General features: G+C 43.9%; 1 protein-coding gene across 3 annotated transcripts; it reads left to right on the top strand.

Moving 5' to 3' along the window:
* The first annotated feature begins 3917 nt into the window (after positions 1–3917).
* Positions 3918–10329, top strand: LOC136491235 (casein kinase II subunit beta-1-like). Of its 3 annotated transcripts, none has more exons than XM_066487479.1 (5): positions 3918–4368; positions 5650–5865; positions 8895–9004; positions 9086–9251; positions 9877–10329. In XM_066487479.1, exons 1-5 carry the CDS (start codon positions 4164–4166, stop codon positions 10005–10007), a joined length of 828 nt encoding a protein of 275 aa, XP_066343576.1. In that variant the 5' UTR covers positions 3918–4163; the 3' UTR covers positions 10008–10329. The 3 variants fall into 3 exon arrangements, with proteins under 3 accessions (XP_066343576.1, XP_066343575.1, XP_066343577.1); XM_066487478.1 differs by having other exon boundaries at positions 3919–4368; positions 5647–5865; XM_066487480.1 differs by lacking the exon at positions 3918–4368 and adding an exon at positions 4396–5530.
* Positions 10330–10994: the final 665 nt, after the last annotated feature.

Below are 10994 nucleotides of genomic sequence, written 5' to 3'. Positions count from 1 at the left end.
CATGCCATCATAGAACATTCATCACAGAGCAAAAGAACAGTCGTGCCATCACATAACATATGTTTTTCCAGAACTACATCACTAAAAGAACATTTAGCAGGCACATTTCACTGTAGCTGGAGCTTCTTCTTGCTTCTGGTATTTGAAGCGGGGCTGGCTGCTGCAACTTGGAGCTTCTTTGATGTAAGCTTCTTCTTGATCCCTATCTTCCTCCTTGGTGAAGCCTATGGCAACACAGTCTCCAGTGGCTCTGTCTCTATTGTAATAGAGTCTTCATGGAAAGGGGCCAGGTGCACAGTTTGGATTGGAACAGGGTCAATGGAACTAGTTCCAGACCTTGTGGCAAAAAGGCAGAGTATGCTTTAGCATTAGCAGTCATAATAGAAGTGTTGTGATCAATTGAAGAGCTAGTAAACATACCTGTTAGACACACTATTTGGACCTAAGCTTGAAGTAGTAGTGGTAGCTGCCCCTTACTCTTCTTGGCACTAGAAGAAGAAGAAGATTTCCTCTTCCTTTTCTTATGTGTAGCATTGACCACTGTCTCATTGTGTGGGAACACCATCTAGGATGGAGTAGCAACCACAATGATAGTCTCTGTGTTATAGCTTGTTGTTTTTTAGCCTTTTCTTTAGAAGACCCCTACATAGGAAAAGTTATATTAGTTAACTAAGTTATTGAAGTTGTACATGTATCTGCAAAGTAATTTAGTTACATAGTTTATCTTTTAGCCTTCATTACAGCTATATCTTCTGGATTTCCATTCTTGCAAGTGTACCAGTGATGCCCTAACTCATGGTAGATGGGGCACTCATGCTTCTTTGCCCTCTTTCTTGCTGCTGCCTCCCTCAAGTGATGATTTCATCCTATTCTTCCTTCTATCTCCTGTGGACCTAAGACAGGGAGGGTGCATAAAAAAGCCATGAGTAGCTTTGGGCCACATGCTCTTGTCAGGAATACAAGGGATGGAACCCTCATATGCAGCTCTGAATTTGTTGATAGAGAAGTAATCATCCACGTGGTCTTCCAGTTTTTCATCAGGAATTGAAGTAATGTAGGCTATTGCATGCTTGCATGGGATTCCTGACCCCTGCCAAACCCTATAGGAACAGGTTCTATCAGGTAGGCTGATCACAAACCTGAAGCCACTACCTCCCTTAGCACATAGTTCTACCACACCATTAGGGGAGGCTGTGATCACTTCAATGTCCAGGTTGTAACTGTCTTCCCTTAGCTTCTGCAAGATGTGAGGCAGAATCTTTCCCTCCAGCTTCTTGGCTACCTTCTTCCTATGGTTTCATTTGATCAAAATCTTCTATCTTATAGTGTCCAGCAAGTCATCTAGGTGCTTTACCTTCTTAGGTTTGATCCAATTATTGAACGACTCAGCCAAATTATTAGTCACATAATCAATCTTTAACAATGTCCTATACTGGCTCCTGGTCCAAAGTTTCTTATGAGTTTCTTACAGATACTTCATTGCCTCAGGTTTGGCTACAACCATTGCTTGATAGTGCTTCTCAAACATGTAAGGGCTCCATGAATATGAAGAAGCCCACAAGTGATCATCAAATACCTTCCTATTGTACCTCTTCTTGAAATTCTATACTAAGTGATACATACACTCTCTATGTTCAACATTTGGAAAAACTTCACTAACCCCATTCATGATTGTCTGGCCATAATCTGTGCAGAATGTCAAGCCCTCTAGGGTGCTTATTGCTTCCTTCAACCTTTCCATGAATCATACTCAATTCTCATTGATTTCTGAGTCAATTACACCAACAGCTACCAGATATATCCAGTTGTGCCCATCTACTGCACAAGCAATGCACAACTGTCCCCTAAACCTTCCTGTTAAAAATGTGCTATCTACTACAAGATATGGTCTACAGCCTCTAAGAAATCCATCAACATATGGTTTTAGTGCAGAGAATAGCCTACTGAACCTGATCTTATTGTTGATTGTGTGATTATCAATGACAAGAAATGATCCAGGACTTGATTCTTCTAACTGGGCCTTAAGCCTATACAGGTTATCAAAACTTTGGCCCCGCCCATAAATCTTATCCATGGCAAGATTTTTACCTTTATACACTCTCTTGTAGGGCACCATAATTTTGTGTGCATCCTTCAACCTCCGTTGCAGTTCTGTTGCACCTAGAGTTTCATCTTCCTTTAGCCAATCAATCACATGACTGCACACCCAAAACTGTGTTACCCCTACATAGATTCCTTGCCTCCTAGTGCTCTGACACTCATGAGGGTAGGGGTTCCTTTTTACCTGCAAAACAGTCAAGTAATGCACTTATTACAAGCCACACAATGCAAGAAAACAGGGAGCAGTCAATGAAAATAATGTACTAACACATTACCTTAATAGTGTGCCCATCCCTTAGAGTTGATGCATGAAGTCTCCACCTGCAGCCCTCACTCTGCTATGAGCAGTTCACCCTATACCTCCCTGTATCAGCAATCTTAAAAGCATCCATATCCGAATACACTGTTCCTACTAACATAGGAGGGTCCTTTTTGTCATAATCAACATCAGACATATGTTCAGGCTCTCTATCTTTAACCATATCATCTATGTCTTCTACTTCATCATTAGAGGATTCATCATCAGAGTTTGTCTCAGAGGATTCATCAACACCAGAACTCTCATCTTCCCATTCTTTACTCCCACCTTGGCTCTGAGGATTGGGAGGAGGTGGAGGGTATTGGAGACCAAGGTCAATATACAACCCTTCTTCATCAACACCCATATACTTATTCATTGGGTTTGGGTTAGCTAGGTATTCAGGTTCAGCACATTGAGTATGTGTGGCATGGCTTGGTTCTGCTAAGCTTTGACAAGCAATTGAAATGGTGAATGTGGGTTCAACAGAGTTCAAAGTGCTACCAGAATCCCAATCAGGAATCACAGGGGGCTCACTACTTGGGCTATGATATGCAACAGTAAACAAGCAGCATTTGGAAGCCTTATGTTTTGCAAACATTTCAACCAAATCTTAGTCAGTGCAGACTTGGATGTTCACTTTACTATCCATGCAGAAATAAAACAATCTCACTATGTCACCGTAGTTATGAGGATACTTGTCGACAATTTCAGCAACCAGGTCTGTGAAGTTAGTACGGTCAGCATCCACGACTTTGTTCAACGAAAACCACCGCGCACGAGAACTAGGAGCAACAATCCAGATTTCTATGTTGTATCTATTTTCCGCGTCCATCCTACAGATGAACAAGGAGCACGCAATCAACACTACAAACACGGGGCACAAACGTAGGGCACTAAATACCAATCAACACTATAAATACGGGGCACCACGAAACCAAGGGGGGAAGTAGTGAACTCACTCGTCCGGAAGCCAATCCGGTCGCTCGCCCACGCCCTTGTTCCCCATCATGCCACGCCTATCCTCTGGATCCACTGTCGAATCCACGCTCCACTACCCTATGCGCCGCCACAAGCATGGAGGATTCGTCGTCTTCTCTCCCAGCCGCTGCTACAGCCTCCGTCGTCGGATTCGCCGCCGCTAGGGTTTCTCCATCGATAGGGTTAGAAAACTGAGGGAGTCGAGCGAGAAGAGAGAGTGAGAGACTGAGGGAGATGCCGGTCAATATCGGTCAACACAGCCTTCACATATGCCCGTGACTAAAAGGGTAACATGGATATTTTTTCTGTCCAGTTCCACATGTAAGAACTGTCAAACGGTTAAAACCAAATAAAATAGAGACGGAATGGCATGTTGGAAAAAAAAAATAGCGTCGTACCACCCGAATCCTTGTAAACTTTTTAGTGTATAGGAACAGAGCATCTTTAGGGCCCGTTCGGTTATGCCGTTCCCGGTCTTTACTGAGCAGAAACAGTTCCCGTGCTATAGAAAATACTGAAGAAACGAAAATGGCAGGAATGGATCTGGCCAGGAATTATTGTAACCGAACGAGGCCTTAGTAAAGGCACGCGAAAACGCTCTCCCTTCTTCCTCGCCGCCCCGCCCCCTTCGTCGTCGCGTCCTCCTGTTGAGGCCTCGGCGCGAGGGCACGCGATCCCGTCACTGTTCACCCCCTTCTCCAAACACTAGCTCCGCTTCCCGTTCCCATCCCGCTGTAACGCCGCAAGATCGGGAGGGGGACGAGGAGAGGTCGGCCGGGAGGAGATGCACCGAGACCGAGGCGTCTCGGCGGCGGCGGTCCCCGGTGACCGGAAGCGGATCGGCGAGCCGATGGACAGATCGTCTCCGTCTACGTCATGGGGGTTTTCCGTAGGCCGCGAGAAGGAGCGGATCGGCGCGGGGAATCAGCCGGAGATGCCTCGCTCAGGCGGCGGATCCACCGCCATGTCCAAGAGCAAGCTCTCTGACGGTGAGCGTTGCTTGCCATTATGCTTTCATTATTTTGTGGGTTACTTTCTTTGCTCTGTTAGTAAATTTTTTAGGCCTGCTAGAGGTGGATTGTATGCGGTTAAAGAATTGTCAGTAGAAACGTAAATAATGGCATGAACAATTGTTAGATCACTCATACATTGCTTACCAGCTGATGGGTACTTCCTTTTTTCACGATTTCTGTGTATTGCTGTTCAGTCATATATGCTTAACTTTTTTAGTTTGTTTGACTGTTTTTTGTGTGTGGATCTTGTATGCATATGAGGAAGTTCTAGGTGGGCACAGTAAATAACTAGGTACTTCTACAAAGTTACCCAAGTGTTACCATTGTTAGTAACATAACACAACTTATGTAATGCATGGTAGTTGTAAAAACGTGAATAACTGTGGTGGCATGTTTAAGGAGGTTTGGTGCTCATTTGGTGTGACATTTTGTCAGTTGTCTTTCTTTGCTTGTTAGGTCAATTTATGTTTACTTTTTATGCACCTTTTTGGTGACCAGGGTCATTCAGCAGGATCACTTATATATGTGGTTGCTTGTAGTTGTAGCTTTGACTTGAGAAAAATGCTAGGTGTCAGATATTGACCCAAAAATGCAGCTCTCCTGAATTTTCGAGATATTGAGCCCAAATCGTTGTGGAGACAATGCTGAAATGCTAGAGGACAGACTAGTTCAACCAAACGGAGAAAAGAGGCCCAGACAAGCTCTAGTGTTGAAACAACCTGACTCAAATTGGCCAAACAGGCTGAATACGAAGAATTCCAAAATTCAAACTGCAAATTAAATGAATTGATTGCAAACTGCTTAAACTAGATATTTGTACTTGCTTGCTTACATATCTCCCAGCAACCTTGTTGTATGACCAGTGGAAATTTAGTGCCTACTATTCTGCAGTGAACAGCAATTCTTGTTAACCTTTTACAGTCGAAATCTACTTTTCTGTTTTGAATAAGGAACATCGCCTCACCAGAACAATTCAGCAATTTAAGTTTTTGTCTGATTAGTTGAATCAGATGACCAGATTTCACAACCATGTATTTTGTTTCATGTCTTATGGATGCGCATGGTCAATTCGGGGATATTTATCCATACATTCCATGTGCTGGGTTAAAGCGTTATGTATTGCTTAATGCTAGTGATGGTATGCTCTGCAACACGTTTTATTTATCTACTTTAGCTAAAGTTGTTGTAGTTCATGTTCTAGTGGTTCTTGATATTTCTTTGTCAATCATAATTTGTGTGCTGATTGATTTACAGCAGAATCAGAAACCGACAGCAAAGAATCAGATGTGAGTGGTTCTGATGGGGAAGATACTTCGTGGATTTCATGGTTCTGTAGTTTAAGGGGTAATGAGTTTTTCTGTGAGGTTGATGATGAGTACTTACAAGATGATTTCAACCTCTGTGGGCTAAGCAACCAAGTTCCATATTACGACTATGCGCTTGATCTGATATTAGATGTTGAATCTTCCCATGGTATGCCCCTCCTCTTTTTAACATTCAATTTAGATAGAACATGGTTGGAGGGCTCATACTGTTTTTCCACCAGCTGTAACCAGTCTCAGATTTGCTAGCTTTATTATATTTGAAGTGGCATGAAGTTGTGCAAGATGCTAGAACAGACTGTTAGGGATTGGAGACCAGATTGTTCTTTTAAATGAAAACTATTCCAGTTGTTGTATCATAGGATGATAGGAACCAATATATTTCATGTAAACTCTTCTGCAATCACCTTGGACCCACTACAAGGAATTAAGGAACAGATCACTCTTATTAATATTAGTAACGATTTATGTTCCTAGTTGTCTTGTTTTCAGTTAGGGTATATTGAGTTTCACATCCCGACTGAGTGGATGGAATAAGATGTAGAAATTTGGAACTGTAATATGGTGTCATATAGTCACATAACACTGTATGTCCCCGCATCTGCATGACATTTGACCATAAATTCTAGGTGCATATGTAACAACACTTGTATAGAGTAGCTGAACCACAGAAGCAGCACTAATATGCATTCCCTAAAACTTGTGTAAAGCATTATAACGTCTTCTATTTTTTTCTGCACGATAGAAAAAAATGTTAGAATGAAGCTTATCAATTTAGAATTAAGAGGTAGTTTGGTTTGATGAATGGAGTAGTCCATCGTCTTCTCACATTTTTGTTTTTTTTTGTGGAATGGACTGGGCTGATCTGTCACCACCTCATCCCTTGCAACCTACTCCATCCGTTCCAAATTATAAGACGTTTTGGCTTTTCTAGATACATTGCTTTTTCTATATATCTAGATGTAGTGTATATCTAAGTGCATAGCAGAAACTACTTATCTAAAAAAGCCAAAACGTCTTATAATTTGAAATGGAGGGAGTAGTAATGATTAGTCGAGTAAAATCCACTGCTGGCCCTCAAATTTGTCCATGAACTTGCAGATTGCAAAAACCCATCCTAAACTTACTAATAAGTGTTCCATGAACTTATATATTGCATATTCACATCCCTAAACTTAATAAGCAGTGTCATCTATGTCCGAATCCCATACAAGATGCTAAAACTTAAATAATATGTGGCATGCCACTGTGATACATAAGTGTGTGCTTCTTCCCTCTTAATGAAAAACAGGCCACGATGGTCTTGTTCGTGAAAAAAGTGTGTGCTTCATTCACATGCCTGATCTGCTCCGAGAGGGAGGGGTCCATTTCCATCCCTCACTGGTCAGTGGTCACCATGAGTGCGTGGGCCCATATTCTTCTCGACATCTACTATGGTAATACGTAACCATGCCATATCACCACTGACCAAAAAGCAAACCCTTGGTGGAGTTCACCTTCGCCCACAGGACCTCTGATCTCCCTAAGCCACGGTGATGGCCGCTGGGCAGCCACTTATCGTTGACGTGTGATGGACCCCCGTTGGAGCTAACTAGGCATGTGATGGAGCACATGTTTCATATCACGGTGGTCGGCGTGCCATCTAGGTATGCCTCAGTGTCTCTAAGACTGACTCCAACAACATACCCAAACGCAAAAATGCGTTATCCACAGTGTTTTTAGGTATCAAAACACGCCTCCAACAGAAGACCGAATCTAGATACCCATTCTGGGTACTCGACGATTCGGTTGGCAAATCTGCGTCGCCGAAGAGAGACGACGCAAACAAAGCCGCGCGCTGCCACCTCCCCACCTTCCTCTCCCCTCCGCTTCCCCTTCCCCTTCCCCCACCTCGCAGGGAGCCGAAGCAATCGGAGCAAGAAGACAGCGGCCGGCTCCTCCCACTCCCAGGCCGCAATGGACGCCGCCGAGGCGAGGAGCAGCAGCAGCGCGTCTTCCTCCGCGGAGTTCGAGTTCTGGCCACTCCACCCCAACCCCGCCGCCTTGCCCTCCTGCGCCGACGAGCTCTTCGCCGGCGGGGTGCTCCTCCCGCTCCCCGTTCTCCCACCGAAGCCGACGTCCAGGAAAAGCAGTAGCGGCATCAGCCAAGGTGTGCTCGTCGCGGAACCGGAGCCGCAGCCGGAGCCGGAGCTAGGGGAGGCGTCCCTTCTTGCGACCGTCGCGCCGCCGGCTCGACTCGGCGAGGCAGATCCGCGGCGGAGCGCGGCCGGCGGGGCGAGGCAGGCTCGAGGCGAGGAGCGCCCGGAGCGGCGCGGCGTGGCGAGGCGGATTCGGGGAGGAGTGGAGTGGAGAAGGCGGGCCGCCGCGGGAGGAGTTGACGAAGGAGAGAGCGCCGCCGGGCCCTGCCTGCGCCGGTGCGCCGCCACGCCGAGGGGCGCCCGCGCCGGGGCCCACCAGTGCCTCTGCGCCACCACGCCGGTGCGCCGCCGCGCCGAGAGGTGCCCTCGCTTAGGCCGCCAGCGCAAGACCGCCGAGCCCGCCTGCGCCGGTGCGCCGCCGCGCCGAGGGGCGTCGTGGCCCCGCTGCCGCCGCTGGCGAGGTGCTGCTGCTGCCTGGGGAGAGAAGAGAGGGAGGGAGCGTGGAGAGAGAGAGAGGAGAGAGAGCACGGATATTTTTTTGCGGGATTTGGGGCTCATCCGTTGGAGAGCTCAAGAACGGGGTGCGTAGCTTTCTGCACTGTGCGTTACCTAAAAGCTGAAATGGGTATCCGATTTAGGTTATGTTATTGGAGTCAGTCTAAGGGGATTTAGACCTAGATGACATTGTTTATTAAGTTTAGGTATGTATACTTAATTGCTTATGCAATCTGCAAGTTCATGGACCTGATGGTTTACTGGGCAAGTTTTGAGGATCACCAGTGGATTTTACTGTAATTAGTATAAGCATGAAGGATGGAGTCGCACCACCAAAATTCTTTCTTTTGATGAACTAATGATGGACCAGTCAAGTGTAAGCTAGGATGAGGTGGTTCCTCAAACCAAGGACCCCAACTGTCAGCTAGGATACTGGAATAGTGTGTCTGTAGTCTGTACTATTTGCAATAGGTGTTATTATTGCTAAAAGGAAGCTAAATTATTGTATGACAACACCTTTTCCAATAAGGCTTGTACAATTACACAGGTGATATGTTCACAGAAGAGCAAAATGAACTCATTGAATCAGCTGCTGAGATGCTCTATGGATTGATTCATGTTCGGTATATTATTACAAGTAAAGGGCTATCTGCAATGGTAAACTTTCTCAAATTGTTTCTGATGGATATATTATTATTTTTATGAATTTGTATATTATCACATTTGATGTTTGTGCAGCTGGATAAGTACAAGAACGTTGATTTCGGTAGATGCCCTCAAGTGAATTGCAGCGGCCAACAATGTCTTCCTGTTGGGCAGTCGGATGTTCCTCGTTCGAGTATGGTGAAGATTTACTGCCCTAGATGTGAAGACATCTACACTCCAAGATCCAAATATCTAAGCAGTATCCTTTCATTTCTGTTTAAGTTTGCTGTCTTACTCTAATGGTTGCTGAAAATATTTACCATCACGTGATCTCTATGTCAATAGATAATTGACTTAGCAAGCTGCTGACATGCCTCCCAGCTTAGGGGTTAGGGCTGTGTAATTACACTTCATTTACTTGTGCCTTCCACATTGCAGCACTTGGCTAGAAGCCTAGAATGTGTTTTTTATAGGGTACCCAAACTGATAGCCTGCAATACTATTCATTTCATTAAAGCAAATGTTGTTGGGTTCATTTGCAATTTTTTAGGAAAAGAACATACATTCAAGTTTCCACATTGCTCTGAGCCTATGACATGCTAAACTTACTCTTGGTAGTCAATGTTTTACTTGTACATCAAGCTAATTCTTCCCAAAAACTTTTACTATGGTTCAGAACACTGTATAACATGGATGCAAAAGTTGTGAACAAACGAAATGGCATATATTTTTTTGAGGTAAATATGAAATGCCATAATACATTGTAAGAATGGTTTTTGGGCTGACAGGAAAAAATGTTTGTTTTTCTTCTGTAGCGTTGTAAGAATTGTGTTTCATGTTTTGGAACATAGGCCATTGTGCCCTACCCTTGACTTGTCATGTAGACATCGACGGGACTTACTTTGGGACAACATTCCCCCACTTGTTCCTGATGACATACCCGCATTTGAAGCCACAGAAGCCGTTGCAGCAATACGTTCCCAGGGTATTTGGGTTCAAAATTCATAAGCCATGACAAATTTGAAGGTTGAATGTGTAAAAGGTTCATCTGCGTCCAATAGCGCTTTGTGATCTGCTGGTTTGTGTCTGTATTGTTCACACGACACGACATTGGAATACGACATTGGAATACACCTGACCCCCGGCTGACCTCCCTAGTCTGGTTTCTTGCTCTGGCCTGACATTCTGATTTGATGCTTGTGGTTTGTTTAGCCTAGTCAATCATTCCATATTTTTTCACGATCTTATGTACTGTGGTTCTAATGGTTTCGTATATGTGTGTGTTCTTTTAAAAACATCCATATTTTTTCAAAAAAAAGTTATTGTATTTTTAATTTCGCAGTTAAAGAGGTCAACGCGTGTGATGTCGTTGTCACCTACTTTCTTCGTCCATAAAAGAATGCAATTCTCGTTTTTCGAGAAGTCAATCAGTTTGAAATTTGATTAAAATTATATAAAAAAATACTAACATTCATGATGCAAAATTAGTATCGTTAGATTAGTTATAGAATATATTTTTATAATAAATTTATTTAGAGACATAAATATTAATACTATTTGCTATAAACTTGGTTAAACTTAAGATACTTTGATCGGCATAGATCCTATAATTGTATTCTTTTGTGGACGGAGGAAGTGTATTATATTCTTCTTCTGCTGCTGTGATAGTTGCCACGTAAAAAATGATGGTAGCATATTCTATTATTCTTCCGCTGCTGTGATAGCTGCCACGTAAAAAATGATGGTAGCATCAATATGACTGTTAGAAGTGAATGTAAATGAACAAGACGTGGAAGAACAGTTGCTTTCATTAATCTTAGAAATATATTTATATAAGTGGAGGGGTGTCACGAAGGAACACGACTGTTTTCAAAAGACATGACCTTTGGAACTAAAATTAACTGTCTAATCATATCTACTAATCTCGTACTTGATGGATGAGATCACTCGTGTATGTTTTACAGAGCGTTGTGCGTCGTGTGCCCGTGTGAGTCTCTGTCTG

The sequence above is a fragment of the Miscanthus floridulus genome, chromosome 11 (genome assembly GCF_019320115.1).
Source record: "Miscanthus floridulus cultivar M001 chromosome 11, ASM1932011v1, whole genome shotgun sequence".
Classification (NCBI taxonomy): Eukaryota; Viridiplantae; Streptophyta; class Magnoliopsida; order Poales; family Poaceae; genus Miscanthus; species Miscanthus floridulus.
This window is presented reverse-complemented; position numbering and strand designations above follow the sequence as displayed.

Coding starts and splice junctions, on each gene's coding strand:
- LOC136491235 (XM_066487478.1), top strand. CDS start 4,164: ATGCACCGAGACCGAGGCGTCTCGGCGGCGGCGGTCCCCGGTGACCGG. Junction 4,369..5,646: donor CAAGAGCAAGCTCTCTGACG/GTGAGCGTTGCT, acceptor ATTGATTTACAG/CAGAATCAGAAACCGACAGC. Junction 5,866..8,894: donor AGATGTTGAATCTTCCCATG/GTATGCCCCTCC, acceptor ACAATTACACAG/GTGATATGTTCACAGAAGAG.